Genomic DNA, 24744 nt, shown 5'->3' with positions numbered 1-24744 from the left:
CTTCCGATCCAGCTCCCTGCTAATGCACCTGAGAAAGCAGTACAAATGGCCCAAGAACTTGGGTCCCTGCCACTCATGTGGGATAACTGGATGGAGTTCTGGGGATCCTGGCTTTGGCCTGGACCAGCCCTGGTTATCGTAGCTATTTGCAGAGTGAACCAGCAGCTCAAAGATCTCTCTCTCTCTGTCATTCTGCCTTTCAAATAAATACAATTATTTTTTAGGAGTCCAAATTCTAAGTTTTAGAAGTTATATCCAATATAAAAACCTGATGAGACATATTGACTCATATTAACTTCAAGATTCATGAATGGTCACTTTGAAAGAAAATTTCTTTTAAAGATTTCTTTATTTATTTGAAGGCAGAGGCATCTGCTGGTTCACTCAGATGGCCACAACAGCCAGAGCTGAGGCAATCTGAAGCTATGAGTTTCTTCTGGTCTTCCACGTGGGAGCTGGACCGGACGAGGAACAGCCAGGACTAGAACCAGTGCCCATATGGAATGTCCGCACTTCAGGCCAGGTTGTTACCCGCTGCGCCACAGCGCAGGCCCCTGCTCCACTTCCAATCCAGCTCTCTACTATGGCCTGGGAAAGCAGTGGAAGATGGCCCAAGTCCTTGGGCCCCAGCACCCATGTGGGAGACCTGGAAGCTCCCGGCTTCAGATCAGCGCAGCTCTGGCTGTTGTGGCCATTTGGGGCGTGAACCAGTAGATGGAAGACTCTCTCTGCCTCTCAATCTCTCTCTGTGTAACTCTTTCAAATAAATAAATCTTTAAAAAAAAAAAAATGTCAACTCTTCCCAATTACATCTATAACACAAGGCAATCTCAATGCTACTTTTTGTGAAAAGTGGCAAGTTGATCCTTTTTGCTTCATTTATTTATTTAAAAGGCAGGGAGACAGAGATTTCACATCTGTTTGTTCACTCCTCCAAAACACATCCAACAGCCAGGCTAGGTCAGCCCAAAGCCAGGAGCCATGAACCAAATTCAGGTCTTACATGTGGGTGGCAAGCATCCAAGTACTTGAGCCATCAGATGGTGTTCCCAGAGTGCACATTATCAGGAAGCTAGAATCAGGGATGGGAGCAACAGTTGGAACCCAGGCTCTCTGATATGGATATAGATGTCCTGTGCCAAATGTTCACCCTGACAAGCTGACTCTAAACAATACAGGGAGATACAAAGAAACAGAACCAAACTAATCTTGGAGTGAAGGAAGAGTTGGAAGCTTACAGTACCTGACTTTTTATATCTGACAGTAATATTAGCAACAAGATAGACAAATACAAAGGAAATAGAATTTTGTGCAGAAACAGACCCACCTGATTTTCCAAAGCACCAATGTAATTTAACAGAAGTGTTTTCAATAAATGACACTAGAGTACCTAGATATCTGCATAGAAAAAAATGAACCTTGGCCCTTCTCACCAAATATAAAAATTCATTTGAGATGGATCAGACTTAACAGTAAAAGCTAAAACAACTTTCACCTTTCAAAAATTCTATGTAACTGCTGAAAATAGCTATTTATCATTTTTAACATCACTAGAGTGTAAATTTCATAATATAAAAGCCACCCATTTTAAGTAACAACTAGATGGCTTTTATGCTATAGTTATATAGCCATTATCACAACCCACTTTCCTTTTTTCTGTTTTTGAGAGTTAAGCTATCAGGGACTGGCATGGTGTAAAGCAGCTTATTATAATAAGCTGCTTGCAATGCATGAGTACCATATCAGAGAGCCTGTTCTGAGTCTCAGCTGCTCCACTTCTGATCCAGCTCCCTGCTATTGTGCTGGGAAAAGCAGCAAATGATGATCCCACTTCTTGGGACCTTACCAACCATGTGAGACCTAGATGGAATTTTAGGCACCTAGCTTTGGTCTGGCCCAGCCCTGGGAAGTTGCAGGCATCTGGGGGAATGAATCTGTTACATAGACTATCTCTCTACCACACTCTGTCTCTGTGTTCCTCTTTTGCTTTTCAAATAAAATAAATCCATAAAAAAAGGTAACCTAGCAAAAATTAAAGTCATAAGTCCATTTCCATCTTCAAGCCCTCTGTCGCTTTCCCAATCATCTGTTTTTACACATATCACCTATAAGTGCCAGTCTCTATTAAGTAATTTAGAAATGATATGTCTAATGATTCTCTAATTGTCTCCACATTTCAAGATATAACTTCCAAAATACAGAAAAAGAATTTTATCTTCTTTTAATTAAGCATAAGACCTGAATCATGTTTGCAATAGCAGAGAACCTGATGAAGTAAGATCTTAGCTGCTATTGCAATAATTGCTTTTACATAATAATTGGTGCAGCTCTGGCCATTGTGGCCAACTGGGGAGTGAATCAGTGGATGGAAGACCTCTCTCTCTCTCTCTCTCTCTCTCTCTGCCTTTCAAATAAATAAATAAATCTTTTTTTTTTTTTTTTGATAGGTAGAGTGGACAGTGAGTGAGAGAGAGAGAGAGAAAGGTCTTCCTTCCGTTGGTTCACCCCCCCCCAAAATGGCCGCTACAGCCGGCGCTATGCCAATCCAAAGCCAGGAGCCAGGTGCTTCTCTTGGTCTCCCATGTGGGTGCAGGGCCCAAGGACTTGGGCCATCTTCCACTGCACTCCCTGGCCACAGCAGAGAGCTGGACTGGAAGAGGGGCAACCGGGACAGAATCCAGCACCCCAACTGGGACTAAAACCCAGAGTGCCGCTGCCAAAGGTGGAGGATTAGCCTATTGAGGTGCGGTGCCGGCCAATAAATAAATCTTAAAAAACAAAGAACTCATAATCCCTGAGGAATTTAACTTACTAAATTCTCAGGTTTTCTCTTATCTCCAATAAAAACTATCTATTAATGCATGAATATTGTCTTTATAGGAAAATTTTACAAATATTTCTTGCTTCATTCTTCTAAATAGTCTTCTCTATCCAAAAAATTTGGTGAAAGATTACTTAAGCAATATGCATGAAACCAATGAATTATATACCATTTATTTAAATAAAGAATTTTTTTGTTGGCAGTAGGAAATCATTGCAACCAAAAAACTCTACAAATTAATGTGACAATAGTAGCCAATTTGAAGCACACTAAGAAAGAGGTGCTACTGATATTCATCAGCTCAATATTGAGTACCCAGTGGTGCTAGATATTTTGTTGGGCACAGGACTACCAAAATAAATACGCAGTCCCTACACAGGAATTTATAAGCCAGCACAGAAGCAAAACAAATAGAAAATACAATGTAGTTTAATAGTTGCTATGATAAAGACAGGTACAGGTACTAAGGCTGCACATTAGAAGAACTCATGCATGGGGCCTGCGCTGCGGCATAGAGGTCAAAGTTGTCACCTGCAGTGCCGGCATCCTATATGGGTGCCGGTTCATGCCTTGACTGCTCCACTTCCCATCCAGTTTTCCACTATGGCCTGGGAAAACAGTAGAAGACGGCCCAAGTCCTTGGGGCCCTGCAACCATGTGGGAGACCAGAAGAAACTCCTGGCTTCAGATTGGTGCAGCTCCGGCCTTTGTGGCTAATTGGGGAGTGAACCAGTGGATGGAACACCTCTCTCTCTGCCTCTCAATCTCTCTCTGTGTAACTCTGACTTTCAAATAAATAAATAAATCTTAAAAAAGAAAGAAAGAACTCATAATCCCTGACATGAAACTCGTGCTTAAGCCAGCGCCGCGGCTCACTAGGCTAATCCTCCGCCTTGCGGCGCCAGCACACCAGGTTCTAGTCCCGGTTGGGGCGCCGGATTCTGTCCCGGTTGCTCCTCTTCCAGGCCAGCTCTCTGCTGTGGCCAGGGAGTGCAGTGGAGGATGGCCCAAGTCCTTGGGCCCTGCACCCCATGGGAGACCAGGAGAAGTACCTGGCTCCTGCCATCAGATCAGCGCAGTGCGCTGGCCACAGTGCCCCGGCTGCAGCGGCCAATGGAGGGTGAATCAACGGCAAAAGGAAGACCTTTCTCTCTGTCTCTCTCTCTCTCTCTCACTGTCCACTCTGCCTGTCAAAAGAAAAAAGAAAAAAAAAAAGAAATTCGTGCTTAAATAACAGAACAAAGAAATCTACTCGAAAAAGGGAAAGTAGAATTCAAAAGAATTAAAATCTTGGAAATAAAATTCGACAGCTACAATAAAAATGTATTTATAGTAAGTCAGAAGCAAAATCAGGAGCATCCCACATAAAGTAAAACAAAAAATATAGCAAAAGAAAAAAAATTTTTTTAATTAGAAAGGCAGAGTTAGAGAAAGAGGATGGGAAACAGAGAAAGACAGCTCTTCCATCTGCTGGTTCACTCTCTAAATGGCCAGAACAGCCAGGGCTGGTCCAGGCTGAAGCCAGGAAACTAGAACTATCTGGGACTCCCACGTGGACAACAGGAGCTCAAATACTTGGACCATCATCTGTTGCTTTCTCAGGCACATTAGCAGGGAGCTGGATTGAAAGTGGAGCAGCTGGGGCTAATATGGGATGCTAGCAATGCAGCAGGAGATACCTGCTGATTTACATCACTAGCCCAGAAAATAAAACTTACAAAATCAAAAATTAATCTAAAATAGAGAATTAATAGAAATCCAACATCCAACTATCAGAAGTTTCAAATAAAACAGAAAAATGAGAGGCCGGCATTGGAGCACAGTGGGTAAAGCCACCATCTCCAACAAAAGCATCCCGTATCAGCATCACTACACTTCCGATTAAGCTTTTGGCTAATGGCCTTGGAAAAGACACAGAAGATGGCCCAAGTACTTGGGTCCCTAGGACCTAATGAGAGGCCGGCGCCACGGCTCACTAGGCTAATCCTCCACCTTGCGGCGCCAGCACACCGGGTTCTAGTCCCGGTCGGGGCACCGGATTCTGTCCCGGTTGCCCCTCTTCCAGGCCAGCTCTCTGCTGTGGCCAGGGAGTGCAGTGGAGGATGGCCCAAGTGCTTGGGCCCTGCACCCCATGGGAGACCAGGAGAAGTACCTGGCTCCTGCCATCGGATCAGCGCGGTGCACCGGCCGCAGCGCGCCGGCCGCGGCGGCCATTGGAGGATGAACCAACGGCAAAGGAAGACCTTTCTCTTCTTTCTCTCTCTCTCTCTCTCACTGTCCACTCTGCCTGTCAAAAAAAAAAAAAAATGCATCCCCTTCTGTTGGTTCACTCCCCAGATGCCCACCAAAGCTAGAGCTGGGAACTCAGTCTAGATCTCCTATGTAGGTGGCAAGAACTGCCTCTCAAGGGTTTGCATTAGCAGGAAGCTTCAATCTGGAGCCAAAACTGGCTATTGAACCTGGGCACTCTTAATGTAGGATGCTGGTGTCTTAATTGCTAGACTAAATGCCAGTGCTCAAGATCTATTTGCAATTAACTTTATACACATACAATTAACTCTATACTAAGTAAAGATTTCAACAAATTGTGTGGGGAAAAAAAACTTGTTCCTCAACAGTTGAGACAAGGGCTGTTCAAGTCATTGCTTCTCAAAGTGTTAATTTCTTTTTTTTATTTTTTTATTTATTTAGGGATGCATTCTTACACTCTCTTCCCCCTCTTCCTCTGACTCTCAATTTTTTTAAAAAAAGATTAGAGTAGAAAGATAGTTGCCAGGAGATAGGGGAAATGGGACTGTTGGTCAAAGGTTACAAAAATGGTCAGTTATGTGGAATATATTAAAAAGGAAGGAAGGAGAGGGAAAGGGAGGAGTACATCTTGTTTCAATAGGTAGTGATCTTGCACTGGAGAGCAGCTGGTTTAAGCTGAAGCCTGTGACACCAGCATCCCATGTCAGCACTGGTTCAAGCACTGGCTGATCCACTTCAGACCCAGCTTCCTGCTAATGCACCTGAGAAAGCAGCAGTAGACAGCCCAAGTGCCTGGAACCCTACCATCCACTTGGGAGACCTGGATGGAATTCCAGGCTCCTGGCTTAATTCAGCCTGAATCAGGCCATTTGGGGAGTGATCCAGCTGATGAAAGATCTCTCTCAATGTCTATGTCTCTTGATCTCTCTCTTCCCACAACTCCTGCGTACTCTGCTTTTTATATAAACAAAACCTTTTTAAAAGGCATAATAATCTGCAGCTTGTTTTCCAGTTGGGCAGTAAATTCATAAATGGTATACTTAAGTAAGTTTACTCTGAATCCATTTTGTGGCTCTTCTGGATAAGTTTTGTTTCAGCTATGACTGGGTTTATTTTTCTTTCCCTTCTCAATCATGTGTGGTCCACGTAAGTTACAAAGAAACATTTTAAATATAAATTAATAAAACATCTCCATTCTGGCAGGCATTCAGCCTAGCAGTTAAAAGACACTCATGCCCTAAACTGGAGTAACTGACGAACTGCAGCTCCAACTCTTGATTCCACCTTACTGCTAATACAAACCCTGGAAGGCAGCAGTAATGGCACAAGCAGTAAATGGCTCAGGTAATATGGGAGACCTGGACTGAGTTCCCAGCCTTCAGCTTTAACCACAGACTACTGTGGGCCTCTGGGGAGTGAACCAATGGATAGGAGTGCACGTTCATTCGCATTCTCTCATTCTTAATTCATTCATTCATAAGCTCTCCCCCTGCCCCACCCCCACCCCGGTCCTCTACCTCTCAAACAAACAAATTTAGGGGAGGCATTTGGAGCAGTGGTTAAGATGCCACTTGGGAGACCCATATCCCATTTCTGAGTGACAGGGTTTGAATCTCAGTCTCACTTCTAATCCAGCTTCAAGGCAAGAGATGATGCACCAGAGCTACAGTGTAGCGGGTAAAAGCCAGTGCCTACAGTGCCAGCATCCCATATGGGTGCCGGTTTGAGGCCCTCCTGCTCCACTTCCAATCCAGCTCTCTGCTGTGGCCTGGGAGAGCAGTAGAGGATGGCCCAGGTCCTTGGGCCCCTGTACCTGCTTGGGAGACCCGGAGGAGGCTCCTGGCTTCAGATCAGCCCAGCTCTGGCCACTGTGGCCATTTAGGGAGCGAGCTGGTGGATGGAAGAGTTCTCTCTCTGCCTCTGCCTGTGTAACTCTGCCCTTCAAATAAATGAAAAAATATTTTTACTTTTAAAGTAACTGTGATATATTTTATAGTGGCTTACATTTATCAGTATCTATAGCATTCCAAAGAATCAATGTGTTAAATCTCAAACTCAACCCATCTCAATCTTCCTTTCCTATCTCAGAATAGAAAAACTATTACCTACCTTTCAGAAACCTCTTGCTTCAATTGAGAAACTTCAAGTGCTGAATCAGTTTCCATGAAACCAACAAAGTCTTGTTTTATATTAAGGGAAGGCTTTTCCAAACCTTTGCCTGATGTTTCATGACTCCTTGACAAAGGATCCACATCACTTGGCTGTACCTCTGGAACCTCACCTTCCGTAAGACGGGCCCGATGACCAGGAGAACTGGAAACACTATTCCCTTCCTGGTCAGAACTGTTCTTTTGTTTTCCATCTCTCTGGGGTTTACTATTCAGCCCATCATCTCGAAAGCCTTTGGCAAATGGATTGTAATCTATTTTCAACTGGGTAATCTGAATGTTCTGATATGCTGTTACTGCGAAGAATTCAGTCTGTGGGAAGGTAAAAGTGTGGACACCAGGACCATTCAGTTGTATCACCTCTGTAGCCTTTTCTGCAGGTACCAAATGAAGTCTTGGCAAGTAGCGATGCATAGAGTGCAAGATGATATGCCCTTCTTGGTCCAGTGTATTGTTGGTAAGTTTGAGTTTATAGAAAGATACAGGTTGATGCATCCAATAATGACCTGTGGAGGGAGATTCTGGATGAATAAAAACCCTCCCCAAAACATGGGGTTCAGCCTTTCCACTAGGTTCCCACCAACGACCATTCCACTTATAACGATGGTTATCCACAGGAGATATATCCATGACAAGGATATACTTCAAATTTGAATCTAAACCCGTTATCCAGTAACGACAGTAAGGAAACATGCGTCTTCCCTGCTTGGTCAGAATCATCTCTGTGCTTCGATTATGGAACTCATTCCACATACTATTGTTGTCAAGAGTGACAGTGATTCTTCCCACAGTACAATCAGCTGGAAGGCAAATCTTCCCTTTAGATTTTCCTGGTGATGACACCCTACTAGCCAAAGCACAGGCATCGCGATTAGTAACCAAAATTCCTTGATCAGTCTTGCCATTTCCTGGCTGTTTCAGGATGACAAAAAAGGTAGGTGCTGCTCCTGCCACTGTCCCACCATCTTGATTAGCCAATATAATCTGCTGTTTCTCCTCCATGATTGCAATGAGAAACTCAGTAGTAAGTAAACTGCAATCAACACAGTCACAACAGCCTTTGCATCCTAAAAAACAAAAAAATAAAAGAAATTCTTTAATCAAGTGAACATTTATTTTGTGAACAAAAATACACAACTGATTATGTCAACCCCAAAATATTACTAAATTTTTCTAGACTGCTTATTTGCTTATACCCTTCATTTTAATCACTGTAAGGATATTCATTCTGAAGTATCTTTTTAAATGATCATTTTAATTAAAGTTATTTATATGTCCCAGCTTTCCAAGAATTCACTATAAGTCCCACAATCTGACTAAAAATAAACAAAAATATTCACTTCAGAAAAGCTAGACAAGGGGCTGGAGCTGTGGTGTAGCAGGTAAAGCTGCTGCCTGCAGTGCCAGCATCCCATATCAGTGAGTACCAGTTTAGAGTCCTGGCTGCTCCACTTCTGATCCAGCTCTCTGATACAGCCTAGAAAAGCAATAGAAGATGGCTCAAGTCCTTGGGTCCCTGCAACTGAGTGGGAGACCCAGAAGAAGCTCTGAACTCCTGGCTTTGGATCAACCCAGCTCCAGCCATTGTAGCCATTTGTTGAGTGAACCAGCAAACAGAAAACCTCTCTCTCTCTCCCCCCACCCCAGCCTCTGCCTCTCTGTAAATTTCAAATAAATAAATCTTTTAAAAAAATAAAGAGAAGCTAGACAAAAATCATACTTAAGGGAATAAATTACAATACTGTTTGCATTTTCAAAAGATCCCAACACTTTATAAATTGATTTGCCAGGAGATTGCTTCACACAGCAAGTTCTTCTGAAATGAGCAAGTAAATTTCCCTTGCCATTCCAGAGACAAATGTACAGAATTAGCTGTTTATATAGCTTTATAAATACATAAAAAACTGTATTAACTTGGCACCAGCACTGTAGCTTAGCAGGTAAAGCCACCACCTGCAGTGCCAACATCCCATATGGGCACCAGTTTCAGTTCCAGTTGCTGTACTTCTGATCCAGCTCCCTGCTAATGCTCCTGGGAAACCAGCGGAGAATAGTCCAAGTCCTTGGGCCCCTGCACCCACATGGGAGACCCAGAAGAAGCTCCTGGCTCCTGGCTCTGGATCAGCCTAGCTCCTGCAGGTGCACCATTTGGGGAGTGAACTAGTAGATCGAAGATCTCTCTCTCTCTCTGTAATCTTGTCTTTCAAATAAACAAATAAATCTCAAAACCCAAAAAAACTATATTAACTTGTTCCACAACAAATCACTGTAACATACTGCAAAAAAATGGACTTTACATTTTTTTTAATTCCAGATAGATTTAATTCTTAAAAAACATCCTGACAGGCAGGCACCACGGCTCAGTAGGCTAATCCTCCGCCTTACGGCGCCGGCACACCAGGTTCTAGTCCCGGTCGGGGCACCGGATTCTGTCTCGGTTGCCCCTCTTCCAGGCCAGCTCTCTGCTGTGGCCAGGGAGTGCAGTGGAGGATGGCCCAAGTGCTTGGGCCCTGCACCCCATGGAAGACCAGGATAAGTACCTGGCTCCTGCCTTCAGATCAGCGCGGTGCACCGGCTGCAGCGCGCCGGACGCGGTGGCCATTGGAGGGTGAACCAACGGCAAAAGGAAGACCTTTCTCTCTCTCTCTCCCTCTCTCACTGTCCACTCTGCTTGTCAAAAAAAAAAAAAAAATCCTGACAAAAGCTGTTTGATAAGACATAAAACCTTAAGTCAATAAGACAATAATTTTTGATAAATTCAACATCATACAAATGTTTTAAATCTGGCAAAATAAATTTAAAAATCTATCCAAGCAAAACCAAAAGAGCAAATGGCTAACAAAAGGTATTTTCCAGCTCATAAAGAAATCCTTGTGTATCATAAAAAAGGTTCCTACGAATCAACATGATCAAATAACAGAAAAATGGGCAAAGAGTAAGAGTAAACGGGTATCAAAATGGACAGAATTTCATAATAGAATGCAAATTAAAACTATCAGGGGTCAGCATTGTGGCATAGCGGGTTAAGCCATTGCCTGTAACACTGGCATCCCATATGGGTGCTAGTTCAAGTTCCTGCAGTGCCAGCATCCCATATGGCCACCAGTTTGAGTTCTAGTTGCTCCACTTCAGATCCAGCTGCCTGCTAGTGCATCTGGGAAAGCAGAAGAAAATGGCCCAAGTATTTAGGCCCCTGCACCCATGTGGGAGACCATCACTGATATCCCAACTCCCAGCATCAGCCTTGCCCAGCCACAGTTGTTGCACGTGTTTAGGGAGTGAACCAGCAGACTGGAGATTCTCTCTCTGCTTTTTAAATACAATAAATTTTAAAAAAATTTAAAAGCCATTCTGGAACACTAATTTTCACTTGGGCTGGCAAAAGCCAAAGCTTGGCAGGTACTGAAAAGGGTTTAAGTCAAGCAGCATCCTCACCAAATCAGCTGATGGGAACACAAAATGCCAGGCTCTGTAATAGAAAACATCTGAAAAATACCAAAAGTAAAAAGGCATACATCCTATGACACGGCAGTTATTCCAGGACTTTACTCTAAATACACATATACCTACAATGTATAATGTATGTAAGCCCATCCCCTATATTCTCATTTACAAGCAAAACACCCCATCAATAGAAACTGATGAAACAAATGATGGTATATCCATAGAGTGCAATACTATGCAGCCATAAAAGAGACTGTATCAACTCAGGGATGCATACAAATACTATCTGTAAGACCCATTAAGGATAAAATACTCTAGAGTTGTAGATCATATCAACCATACCTTTTAACTTTTTAAGCCAAAGGAAGAAAAGAATAAGTACATATTTGTACAATATGTACTAGTGCTGTAAAGATAGAAAAGGAATCATCAGTATTGATTATATCCATGGAAAACTGATTGGCCTGGAAAACTTACATAACCTTTGACAATTTCTAACTTATGTGTCCTGCCAACATACAGCCTATTCACAAAGTTAAAATAAACTAGTTAATTCTTAAAGGCTATAAAGACAAAGGCTGTAAATAGTATAATTCTATTTACATAAAATATCCAAGACAGGCAAATCAACAGACAGAAAGATTACTGGTTGCCAGGAAAGGACAGGGATAATTGTGACTAAGTGCTAATGGCTATGCGATTTCTCTTTAGTGTATGCTTTAAGTCACTAATTTTATATTTAATGTTATATGAATTTTATCTCAAAAGTTATAAAGAAACCTCAGACTATTCATTTTTTTTTTAAAGATTTTTTTTATTTGAGAGGTAGAATTACAGAGAGTGAGTCACAGAAAGGTCTTCCATCTGCTGGTTCACTCCCCAAATGGCCACAACAGCTGGAGCTAGACTGAGCCAAAGCCAGGAGCCAGGAGCTTCTTCCAGGTCTCCCACACGGGTGCAGAAGCCAACCACTTGGGCCCTCTTCTACTGCTTTCCCAGGCCCCAAGAAGAGAGCTGGATCAGAAGAGGAGCACCCGGGACAGGAACCGGTGTCCATATGGGATGCTGGTTCCACAAGTGGCCTACTACACCACAGCACCAGCCCCAGACTTTTTTTTTTTTTTTTTTTTTTTTTTTTGACAGGCAGAGTGGACAGTGAGAGAGAGAGACAGAGAGAAAGGTCTTCCTTTGCCGTTGGTTCACCCTCCAATGGCCGTCACAGCCGGTGCGCTGCGGCTGGCGCACCGTGCTGATCCGATGGCAGGAGCCAGGTACTTATCCTGGTCTCCCATGGGGTGCAGGGCACAAGGACTTGGGCCATCCTCCACTGCACTCCCTGGCCACAGCAGAGAGCTGGCCTGGAAGAGGGGCAACCAGGACAGAATCCGGCGCCCCGACCGGGACTAGAACCCGGTGTGCCGGCACCATAAGGTGGAGGATTAGCCTAGTGAGCCACGGCACCAGCCACAGCCCCAGACTATTAAATTTAACTTAACTGATTATAATAAATTAAAGCTATCACCTCTAATTATTTCCACATAAAGATGATGTTGCATCACTACTTCTGTTTAAGTGGGCAGGTAATTTTATAATCAGGCAAATACGGCCACTTACTAGCCTTCTTCATTTCAATTAAAAACTCTGATTTTACAATCCATCAAAGCTACTAATAAGCAACAAAAAAAGCACCTATTTCTGAATTGTACCTCTTTTTTTTAAAGATTTATTTATTTGAAAGGTGAAGTTGCAGAGGCAGAGAGAGAAGGAGAAAGAGAGAGAAAAAGAGAGAGAAAAGTTTTCGACCTGGGCTGATCCAAAACCAGGAGCCTCTCCAGGGTTTCCCAACATGGGTACAACGGCCTAAGGACATGGGCCATCCTCCACTGCTTTTCCAGGCCACAGCAGACAGCTGTATCAGAAGTAGAGCAGCTGGGACTTGAACTAGGGCCCATATGGGCTGACGGCACTGCAGGTGACAGCTTTGCCTACTACACCACAGCACGGGCCCCTGAATTTTGCCTCTTACAGGATTGGCTGTACCACCAAAAAACATCCAAAACTAAAATATTTGTTAGTTTGAGGCTATTTGGACATTTAAAAGTCAAATAATTCAAAGATAGCGCTTTGGTGCAGTGATTAGGATGTGGAGACATCTGCATTCCATACAGGAGTGCCTGGGTTCAAGTCACAGCTCCATACCAAACTCCAGCTTCCTACTAGGAATGCACGCTGGGAGAGGACAGGTAATGGTTCAAGTGGTTAGATCCCTGCTATCCACACAGGTGAACAGGACTGAGTAAATGCTCCAGCTGTGGCCAGGGAACCAGGATAAGCGATTTCTGTCTATTTCCGTGTCTGACTTTCAAATAAATTTTTAAAAAGTTTTTCCTAAATCAAGACTTCAAAAAGCTTGAGTATTGCTTCCCATTATGAACAGAGAAAAATAAAAACCTAACACTAGGCACTAATATCCAGGAAAGTTGGGGGAAAATTCTCTCTTCTGATCTGGAGTTTATTTTTAAAAGATAGCCAAGATTCAGGGTGATTATTTTCAAAAGCTGTCTCCAGCTTTTATGCATAAAGTTGGTTGGTTTTTCTAAAATTCACTTGCTTAGGCAACATCTATCAGAGATTAACAAAACAAAATGAAACTTAGAGAAGTCACATATAAAGTGACTTTATAAAATAACAAAGAATACAGAACTCACAAAAGAGTATGCCTTTACAATAGGATATAATTCAAACAATGCAAAATGTTATATTTCTTTTATCCATAAAGTTTAAAGTTGTGTCACAAATCACCATCTAGAGGCCAGCATCGTGGCTCAGTGGGTTAAACCTGCAATGCCACCATCCCAAATGAATTCATGACCCAGCTGTTCCACTTCTGACCCAACTCCTTGCTAATGCTCCTGGGAAAGCAGCAGCAGATACCCAAAGTATGGGCCTTTGCCATCTACATGTGTGGAAGACCTGGGTGGGACTTCTAGGAATTAGCTTGAGTATATCCCAGTCCCAGCTGTTGCAGCCATTAGAGGAATAAACCAGCAGATGGAAGCTCTGTCTATCCCGCTCCCTGTAATGTTGCCTTTCAAACAAATAAGTAAATACTTAAAGAAAAATATCCCATCTATTTTTGTGAGCTGGTACACAAAACACTCTTAAAGGCACTTAAGTATAACTAAGAGTTGTCAAATTAAGAGGAATTAGACCCAGGGCCGGTGCTGTCACATAGCCAGTAAAGCCGCTGCCTGCAGTGCCAGCCTCACATATGGGCACCGGTTCAAATCCCAGTTGCTCCATTTCTGATCCAGCTCTTCACTATGACCTGGGAAAGCAGGGCCCCTGCACCCACACGCAAGACCTGGAAGAAGTCCCTGGCTCCTGGCTTCGGAACTGCCCAGCTCTGGCTGTTGGGGCTATTTGGACAGGGACCCAGCAGATGGAAGACCTCTCTCTCCCTCTCTAACTCTGCCTTTCGAATAAATAAATAAATCTTAAAAAAAAAAAAATAGACCCTTCTGATGATAAACTTCTACATGAAAATATTTTTTAGTTTTCCCAAACCTATAAAATATATGAAAAGGCTCAGAATTTTTTGAACATTATCTTCTATAATCATTATAGGTAAACCAGGACAGAAAAGTTTTTAGTCAATATTTTTTTAAATCATTATCTTTTAAAAATTAATCTATAAAATATCAAAGATCCAACTGTCAGAAATTCAGTTTGGCAAACAATTACACACTGCATTTGAAGTGAATTTTGCATTAACTTCATATCTACATATTTCAATTATTCCTTTTGCCTAAAAACAATTTAATGCAGGAAAGTCAAATTTGCAGAAGGGTTAACTTTGTACACCGTTATCTAATAAAAAATTAAAATTTATGTGAAGACATGAAAAAACTTTCAGACATGATTTGTACAAGGTCTTTTAAAACTGAACCAATCAAGTTACTCTTTGATTAGATCAAAATGCATAAAATCACAGTATGTAACTTATGATCAAAATCATCTCTATCTTGAGTCATAACAGTTACTGGTGTGAAGAACAAGAAATTGAGTTCTTATTCCACATCAATCTAAACACAGCTTCCACTTCACCAGAAGCATATGCCTATGCCTTGGGGCTTGTGTACTGGATCTTCTACTCAAAGAGTGGCTAACTGAGGATATTCATTTGTTTCAGACACTAAGACCCACTAAATCATTAAGCCAACTGCAAAAATCAAGCATACTATGATAGACATCCACGAAGAAAGATACCTCCTTCCAGCAAGATTCTAAAAACACTCTGTATCTGGCTGTCTAAAAGCTTTAATGAAGAACACAGTTGGGTACACATACAAATGAGCATTCAAAAAATTTCTGTTCAACTTTATAACACCAAGCATTTAACTAAATAAAATATAATAAACAGTAGAGACAGTTAAGTTTAGCTGTGGAAGAAAAAATACTCTTGGTAACAGCCAGATGTGTTATATCAGAATAGACACACAAACAAGTTTTCACAGAAAATATTCTCAAGTAAGTAATGTGTTAACTTCCATGGGCAGTCTACATTTGGGAGTCTCTATTCCAAATGTATTCCTCAGTGAGACCCTCCCTCTTTAAGAAATCTTTAACTGCTAAACTGATGACTTCGTTCAACTGACAAACTATATACTAAAATAACTTACGTACTGTGTCAAAAAATATTTTCAGCTGTACAAACAATCAAAATTCCAAATCAATAACATTACTTTAAAAAAACACAAATATCCAAATGCTGGTCAACACACTCTAAATGTTTCTCAATTTGCTAAAAATAACCACAAACTTTCACATAATAAATATAATACTGCATGACAGGCACAAAGATCTTCCTTCCTCAACACAATTCTTCACTACAGGAAATTACGTTTTTGAAACCCAACTTTTAAAAGAGTAGGTTAACTTGAATTTCAGCACTTACCAATATGCTCTCAGTCTAGAAATTTTATATTTTACTGAATAGAGAGCAGAAATAAGCAATCAGAATGACAACAAATGACGCCAAAAACAGGAAAATAGCCATTTACTGTCTTACTCTCTCTTAATCTCTTAACCATGGTTAATTTTACTAACTAAACAAATGATATCTGCACATTAACAACCATTTTTTTCGGACCAGACAATATCATGGGCATTTTACTGTCCCAAGTTACGGAGTAAATTTAAAATATCTGAAACATTTGAGGTCTCAAGGCACAGAACTGTACTTGCCTAAGATGCTGCTGCCCCCCTTTTCCCAGATACCATGCGTCGTTACTGCTGGCTTCAGGGACATTTTCTGTTTCTAGGAATGAATCTGTAACTACAACTCTGGGCAAGCAAGCTCTAATATCCCTAACAGTTGCTTGAGTAGAATCTGAAAAACTAAAATTTGGAGAAAGTATGCCAAGATACCCAGGGCACTGAATTTTCTAAAGTCTTTGGCTCCTGTTTTCTTTTAAGTGGACTCCACCCCACTAAACCACACAACTCCCGTAAACAGAACCCTAGGAGGTGTCAGGAGCACTCAGTGTCGACCCTATACCCCCGGAGTGAAAGGGCCTCCAGGCAGCAGTCCATCGACCTCCTTGGGCCTACAATCGCCCCTTTTCAACTGCAGAGGCCCACTAGCCAACAGCCACGTGAAAAAACGCCGCAAGGAAAGCTCTTCCGGGGAAGAGGCGCCCCGACAGGTCACGTGCGGCCGGCCGGAACCCGGCGACCACACGGCGGGACGCCGCCGCATTCCGTTACCCTGGAGACCAGAGCCCGCCGCCAGGCCCGCCCCGGCCAGTTTTCCCGGCAGCCGTCACGCCGCCCCGAGGCACCTTCCCGCAGCCCAGCCGCAGCGTCGTGCCCCGAAGGAACGGAGCAGGCAGCGTACCGGGGACTCCGCAGCGTAAACCTGTCGAGCTCTGGGACACAAACGGGCAGCGCGCGGGTGGGCTAGGGACGCCTGGCGATCCACGTGTCTGCTTCGGCGACGCGAGCGCCAGCAGCGTGGTCTTCCCTCGGGAGAGCACTTGGGCTTCTCGGGCTCGGCCATCAGTAACCCCTCCCTCCAGCTCTCCTTCACCGCTCCCAGTTAACACCCCTGCCAGAAGACAGACGCAACCCCAGGGCTCCAGGGACAAGGCAAAAATCCGAAGCAAAACACGACATTTTCTACTCTCGACCCCGTTTGGAATAAACCCTAACTTCTCCGTCCACACACATAAGATTTCTCAACTTCGGGTACTGGGGCTCAGGGAAGTTAGATTAAATTCGTAGACCTACTCCACAATTTAACAGAAACGGGACGCCCCATAAACAAAACTAGCGAAAGAATGCTCCACAAAGAAAAAAAAAAATAACACCTGCTCTTCCCACCTGTTTTCCCCGCCCCCGCTTCGGCACTTACACGAATCACAGGTCCTTTGTTTACAAAGTTCCCACTCCTAACCAGCTCACTCCCTCGCCCTCCTGTATTAAAACTGGTGGTCTCGCCTCAATTTGACTGGAAATTACATGCTAGAAGAGATGTGGGTACAGGTGTCAAAACGCTGCAGTCAGCTCCTCAGAAAAGCGACGTCGGCACTGTTCCCCTCTGAGTTTTGGAACCGCGAGACCCGACCTTTGAAATGCAAAGCGCATACGCATGGCTCTCAACCCGGAGCCTGGCGCTACGGCGCTGGGTCACAAAGAGTCACGCGGACCGCGCCATGCGGTGCGGCACCCCACGCACGCGAGGGCAGGGCCGCGCCATGAGCGCTTCTCACCCCGCCCGCCTCGTGGCCGCTCTCACTGGCGTCGATGTTCCGAGTTAGTTCGCTGCGCGACGCGGAAGTAAACCCGGGGACGCGCGCGAGGTGACATGCGCAGCCTAGCTCGGGGAACCGTAGGCGCGCGCCAAAGGCAGCCCAGCGCAAGGCCTGGCCTGGCCGGGCGTGCGAAGATCTCTCAGCGGAAAGCTCCTCACGCCGTTCAAATACACAAGAGCTTCAAACTCTCGAAAAACTCCAATCGGGCCAGTACTAAAGCGACGCCCTCCACCCAGGCCCGAGAGTTACCGTGCGGGGCGTGGCCGGCCTCACCCGGAGTCCTTCACATCCCGCTGGGGGCGGGTTATTCCGTTCGGTTCGCACACCGTGTGTCCGCTCCAGCTGAAGAGCCTGCGCGCGCACCGGACGTCCACGTCACCGCGCACGCGCTGCCACCCGCTCGGAGCCCGCCGCGCAGGCGCAAAAGAAGGCGCGAGCGGCACCTCCCCCGCCCCTCCCCCAACACCAGGAGGCCAAACGGCCCCGGAGCAGCGGCAAGACCCTTGGGACCCGCCCCCGGAGCTGAAGCCGCTGCCTTTCCGGGTCCTTGCAACACAGAATAGTCTACTGAAGCTTCCAGAGTCTAGAAAGGCGAGGCAAGAGGAAGGCACCCAGTTTCCTCAGCCTCGCACTCGAAGCCTTCGAGAAAGCTGTGAAACCGCTGCCCGCCGGGCCTTTCTCGACAGTGTGTTCTAAGCTTTCCCTCGCGCTGCTCACCGGCCCCGCCCCGGCCGCGCCCAGCCCCACCCACAAGAAGCTCCTTAGACCCCCTGGCTTCACAAACCCATCGAATGAAGCCGAGGTCATCCTCTCCAAAATGCCGTGGGCTTGGAAAGCGCCAGAGCTTCGGGAAACCTTGAAGCAAAGACCTTGTTTGAGAGAAGGGTGGTCGAGTTTGCAATATCCACGACCGAACAACACTAGGAAAGCCTCACTGCGGAGTTGCAAAGGAAGAAGAGTTGCCACTAAATTTCCTGACATAAAGACGAAAGATGTCCTGATAAGAGAAAACAAGACGACAAATTTGCAGAGTATTATCTGAGCTTTAGTGCGTGATCCTGTTTCTCATTTTTGTTTCTTCAAGACATTTACCATGTACAAAGAAAATACTACTATCTACCATGTGTCTGCAGTTGCTGAACTAAGTCAACAAAATATTTCTCTCAACCAAACATCAAAATTTAGTTATCTTTCTCCTTCTCTACTCCTTACCAGCTGTTATTCTATGCAGCTAACGTGCCAGGAAAAAATAAATGAGACAGAAAAAAAGGCTAAAAAAAAAAGTAGGGAACAGGAGAGCAGAAGTTCTGGGCAGTGTTCAGCAACTGCTTTGTTTTACTTCCTTTGAAGAATTAGCAAGTACTGAGAACTACCAGGCGCTAAGTGACAATACAAAACACCATGAAGGGGAATGAGGAGACTGAAGGAAGGAGCCAGAAGGTGGCTTATCCAACAGGACTAATCTGACCTGCTTTTCACTTAGCAAGGACCATCTTTTCGTGTGGTTTATTTTTTTAAAAGGCTTATTTATTTGAAAGGCAGAGTTAAAGAGAGGCAGAGGCAGAGAGAGAGGTCTTTCATCCACTAGTTCACTCTCCACATGGCCACAACGACCACAGCTACGCCGAACTGAAGCCAGGAGCCAGGTCTCCCACAGGGGTGCAGGGGTCAAGGACTTGGGCCAACTTCTACTGCTACCCCAGGCCATAGCAGAGAGCTGGATCAGAAGTGGAGCAGCCAGGATTGAACCCATATGGGATGCCAGCACTGCAGACAGTGGCTTTACCCGCTACGCCACAGCTCTGGCCCCATGGACCATCTTTTCGTTTTGTTCTTCCTGGGGAATATATGCAACAAAATGGAGACAAACTGTGATGGAATAATCTGGACAAGAAAATGTGAAGCTAAAATTAAATCTATAGATTTCTGAAATCGTTCTGAGGCCCCTCCAATTCAAGCACTGTTAGGAAGAACATTCTAGGATCCTAGGCAAAGTTGAAAACAGCTTCTTTAACACTCTTCCTTGACCCCAAGAAGCTGTTTCTCAGAAGCTGTCCCGTTCAGAATTTTCCACCTCATACAAGAACGCCTTCCTGCAAGCGTCTAGGGGTTTCTTCATACAAACTTTTCTGCTGCGGAAATACAGTGTGTGTTAATTTAGCATTAAAACATCTGATGCAAAGGTATGAATGGTTACAACCACCCATCCCAAAAGAGGCCATTTAACCCACATGGTATCTCTAATTGAGGAATCTAAGGACCATAAAAAAGACAAGACTGTAGAGTGAAGATTCCCTTTTGGTACTCTTTCTCCAGACAAACGTAGGAAATGCAGATACTTTAAACAACACTATGCTTATTTCAAGATTCAGCACATGATCTGGTAGGAGAAACTGCCCATAGTTCTAGTAAAGTGGAATTTGTTTAAATTACAAAGGTTGTGAGATGTATTCTCTGAGAGTCCTCTGAAAACTTCAGTGGTTGATAGGTGAAAATCCAAAAATAATACTGCACACAATTCATTGATCCAGTTTTCATTTAATCATCATGCTGGTGCCAAGTAACCAACTTTTAAATTTCGTTTGCTTTTTCAAGTAACTACTGAAGTGGTTATATTGTACTTTTAATGAATGGGATGTTTCTCAAAATCCTGGCTGTATTTTTTGAATATGTAAGAAAAAAAGGCACCTTCTTATAAATCAAGGTTTAAAAACTGCCAGGCTTACTGCTAAGGCTGACCTCACTAAATTTAATCTTGCTACTGGAATTCCCTCATTTCATTGTTTGTCGAACCTAACAATCTTTACCTTCCAGGGCCAGCGCCGTGGTTCACTTGGTTAATCCTCCGTCTGTGGCGCCAGCATCCCATATGGGCACCGGTTCTAGTCCCGGTTGCTCCTCTTCCAGTCCAGCTCTCTGCTGTGGCCCAGGAAGGCAGTGGAGGATGGCCCAAGTGCTTGGGCCCTGCACCCCATGGGAGACCAGGAGGAAGCACCTGGCTCCTGACTTCGGATCGGCGCATCGCCAGCTTTAGCGGCCATTTGTAGGGTGCGCCAATGGAAGGAAGACCTTTCTCTCTCTCTGTCTCTCTCACTGTCTAACTCTATCTGTCAAAAATAACTCTTTCAAGTAAATAAATTTTAAAAAGTAAATATATTTTTAAAAAATAGAAGGAAAAAACCACAATCTAGTATGCAATGTACAAAACTTTGGTCCTAGGTTGTTCTATAAGCAGATACTGCACCATGTATGTGTTTTTCCTATTCAACAAATATTTCAGTGCCTTTGACAGGCACTGAGGATAGGAAAAATGTTGCGCCTAATGCACAGTTTAGATGTCTACATTAGAACCCCAAAGAGTTGGCATATTTAAGTGACAGAATCCACCAAATTATATCCCTTACCCAATCTATTCAGATGCCAACTTTGTAGCTTTGATTTCTATGAAAACATAACTCTCTCAAATGACTGAAAGAAAACAATATCTTCATATGAGAATAAAATTCCTGGATTTAAAAAAAAATTTTTTTTTGGACAGGCAGAGTGGACAGTGAGAGAGAGACAGAGAGAAAGGTCTTCCTTTTGCTGTTGGTTCACCCTCCAATGACTGCCGCATCACGCTGATCTGAAGGCAGGAGCCAGGTACTTATCCTGGTCTCCCATGGGGTGCAGGGCCCAAGCACTTGGGCCATCCTCCACTGCACTCCCAGGCCATAGCAGAGAGCTGGCCTGGAAGAGGGGCAACCGGGATGGAATCCAGCGCCCCGAAAATTCCATGTTTTTAATAATAGAATAAGGAACATTCATAAAATAAGAGCCACATACAGAATGAGTTGCAAGAAGCTGGTTTTTACAAAATTCCATCACTAGACAACCTGAAAAATGTAGTCTTATCCAAAGGGGTAGGGAGGAGAGGGAATCATACTAGCTTCTATACAATTCCATCAATCAATACCATTTATTACTGCAACTAGGACCGGTGCCGCGGCTCACTAGGCTAATCCTCCACCTTGCGGCGCCGGCACACCGGGTTCTAGTCCCGGTCGGGGCACCGGATTCTGTCCTGGTTGCTCCTCTTCCAGGCCAGCTCTCTGCTGTGGCCCGGGAGTGCAGTGGAGGATGGCCCAAGTGCTTGGGCCCTGCACCCCATGAGAGACCAGGATAAGTACCTGGCTCCTGCCATCGCATCAGCGCGGTGCGCCGGTCGCAGCACGCCGGCCACGGCGGCCATTGGAGGGTGAACCAACGGCAAAGGAAGACCTTTCTCTCTGTCTCTCTCTCTCTCTCACTGTCCACTCTGCCTGTCAAAAAATAAAAAAAAAAAAAAATTTTTAAAAATGAGCAATACCATTTATTACTGCAACTAAAACAAAGTCATGCTAAGAGGTAACAATGGCTCCAATATCTATAACTTGGACTGTGGAATTAAAAATAAGAGTCAAGGCCCCCAATTTCTATTTTTTAAAGATCTATTTATTTACTTGAAAGTCAGAGCTGGGGTCAGTGCTGTGGCACAGCGGGTTAACGCCCAGGCCTGAAGTGTCTGCATCCCATATGGCGATGGTGAGAGACCTGGCTGCTCCACTTCCTATCCAGCTCTCTGCTATGGCCTGGGAAAGCAGTAGAAGATGGCCTAAGTCCTTGGCCCCTGCACCCACGTGGGAGACCTGGAAGAAGCTCCTGCCTCCTGCCTTCGGATCAGCACAGATCTGGCTGTTGCCGCCAATTGGGGAGTGAACCAGAGGATGGAAATCCTCTCGTTCTCTCTCTCTCTCTCTCTGCCTCTCCTCTCTCTGTGTAACTCTTTCAAATAAATAAATAAATCTTTAAAAAAAAAAAAAAAAGTATTGCTGTCAACAAGCTCAACCCAATAAAGAGCTTTAAAAGTTTCCTAATCAGCATAGTAATGCTATTAAAGGCATGTTTTAGAAAATGTTAAGAGGATGGGCAGGGAGGTAGAAACATGATGAGCTATAATCAGTGTTAAGAAAATACCATTTACTTGAATGGATGCCAAGCGTTTGTTTTTGGATTTGGGGAATGCATTGAGCTTTCTCATTCACTGTTTCTAGGAAGCCATGAGAAGTGAGTTCTGGATTTGGATCTGGGAAGGAGCAGAGAGGAGGGAGGAGGGAAGGCAGGAAGGGGACAGGGGAGAGGAGGACTTTGGAGCTGAAGCCGTGAAGCTCTCAGGGGGGGGAAAAAAAAAAACATTTATTCTCCACATCCTATGTCTCAAGCACACACAATCATATTCTTTACCTTTTGCCTAAGATCTTTCCAGATGCCTCAAGCTTAATTCCTATTCACACTTCATGTTCACGATTAAATATTCATCCCAAGATCAGATACGGTCACCCTGTTATATGCTTTCATAGTACCCTATGTTATAATTTACAACTGATTATTTTCAAGACTATGTACTACTGAAGGTCTTCATCTGTTAGTTCCACTCTATTGGAGTACTTCTTTAGCATGATGCCTGGAACTTAGCAGACACAACACTTCATGAATAAATGATTATAAGTCCCAGGTTTTCAGGCAAGTCCAAATACCAAATGTTCATTTAATATCCAGCAATGTGGAGTTTGGAAAATAGGATCATAATATGAGGGATGTCAAAAAGTTTGTGGAGGAGCTGCCATTGTGGAATAGCAAGTAAAGCCACTACTGGCATCCCTGAAGGACACTGGTTTGTGTCCCGGCTGCTCCACTTCCAATCCAGCTCCCTGCTGATGGCCTGGGAAAAGCAGCAAGAAGATGTCCCAAGTGTTTGTGCCTATGCCACCCACATGGGAGACCTGGATGAAGCTCTTCCCCCTGGCCCAGCCCTGACCATTGTGGCCATTTGGGGAGTAAACCAGCAGACCACTCTCTTCTTCTCCCTATATATAACTCTAACTTTCAAATAAATAAGTCTTTAAAATTTTGCAGAAAAATGAAATTAAAAGAGGATAAGCTTAAGGGCAGACATTCAGTATAGTTGTTAACCTGTTTATTAGGATGCCAGCATCTCACACGGAACTGCCTAGGTTCAAGAACTGATTCTACTCTTAATTTCACTTTCCCATTAATGCAGTCCTGGAAGACAGCAAGTGATGGCTCAAGTACTTGAGTCCCTGCCACCTACATAAGAGACTCATATTGAGTTCTGGCTCCTGGCTTTGGTTTGGCCCAGAACTCAACTGTTACAGGCATTTGGGAACACACCAGCAAATAGGAAATTTCAGAAATTTCTTTCCCTCTATCTCTCTATAGCTCTCCCTCTCCTTTCCCTCCTAAATAAAATAAATTTTTAAAAATATAACTTTAGAAGTAGGGATTTAGATTAGCAGTTAAGATGCTGGTTAAGCCCATAGGGGCTTGGTGCTGTGGCATAGCAGCTTAGCCTACTATGCCACAGCACCAACCCCACAAGTCCAATATTTTTCATCCAGAATTAGTTTCACACAACATTCTCTGGATTATCCTTATAAAGTAAAATAAATATCAAATAGCTAACTGATTATATCCTTTAACATCAGTCATGTGCTTGTCACTAAAACCAAGGACAAATGAGTAAATGAGGTTCATGGAGCTCATGTTCTAGATGAAAAAACAGGACAATCATATTGCAAAACCATAGTGAGCAATGAATAAACCTTTTGGGAACAATGTAGGAATGCACAGTGCCTAAAGGATCCAGAAAGGCTACAAAAAGAGAAGATTTCTCAATTGGCTTTTTTTTTTTTTTTTTCAATTGGTTCTTGAAGGAATTGTAGGCAGGGACTACATCAAAGAACTTCAAAAAACTACCCAGAATTTGGAGATAGTGCTACTTTTGTGAAACTGAAGATCAATACAACACCAGGGATAACATTAATAAGCCCATTTCATAGGTAAGTAACCCAGGTTCCCTATAAAATGGGGTTGGGCATTTGTACAAATCCACTGTACATATCCATGATGATGTACATTCACTCACTCATTTAAAGCCCTAATCTTTCCATCAAATATAGATATATAGAAAAAGTATGGAAGGAAGAACTCTGAGGTATCAAGTAAAGCTTAGCATTAAAGAATATCTAGAAGTTGACAATTCAAGGTGGAGAGTGTCATTGTAAGCAAAAGGCACAGATTGTATAAAAGCATGATATAAAGATATAATATTCATTAACTCCTCAAGTCAAATATTTATTTAGTATTTACCATTTATAGATATTGGAAAACAAGACAGGATTCCTGCCATCAGGAGAATGCAATCAAT

At 43.7% G+C, this 24744-nt stretch overlaps 1 protein-coding gene across 50 annotated transcripts in view; it reads right to left on the bottom strand.

Annotated features, from left to right (window-relative positions):
* The window catches only part of MGA (MAX dimerization protein MGA), a 154652-nt gene that overhangs the window by 72334 nt on the left and 57574 nt on the right, over positions 1 to 24744 (bottom strand). For 22 of the 50 annotated variants that reach the window (XM_008269141.5, XM_070054032.2, XM_089310118.1 and 19 more), the window contains exon 2: positions 7181 to 8306. In XM_008269141.5, the coding sequence (XP_008267363.3) occupies positions 7181 to 8241 (1061 nt within the window). In that variant the 5' untranslated portion in view covers positions 8242 to 8306. Of the gene's footprint in view, positions 1 to 7180; positions 8307 to 17747; positions 18209 to 24744 lie in introns of those variants that run through there. The other 28 variants (XM_017348105.4, XM_017348112.4, XM_089310124.1 and 25 more) reach the window with 7 other exon arrangements.

Source organism: Oryctolagus cuniculus, chromosome 12 (assembly GCF_051225735.1).
Source record: "Oryctolagus cuniculus isolate XC-2025 breed Fujian yellow rabbit chromosome 12, ASM5122573v1, whole genome shotgun sequence".
Taxonomy (NCBI): domain Eukaryota; kingdom Metazoa; phylum Chordata; class Mammalia; order Lagomorpha; family Leporidae; genus Oryctolagus; species Oryctolagus cuniculus.
This window is presented reverse-complemented; position numbering and strand designations above follow the sequence as displayed.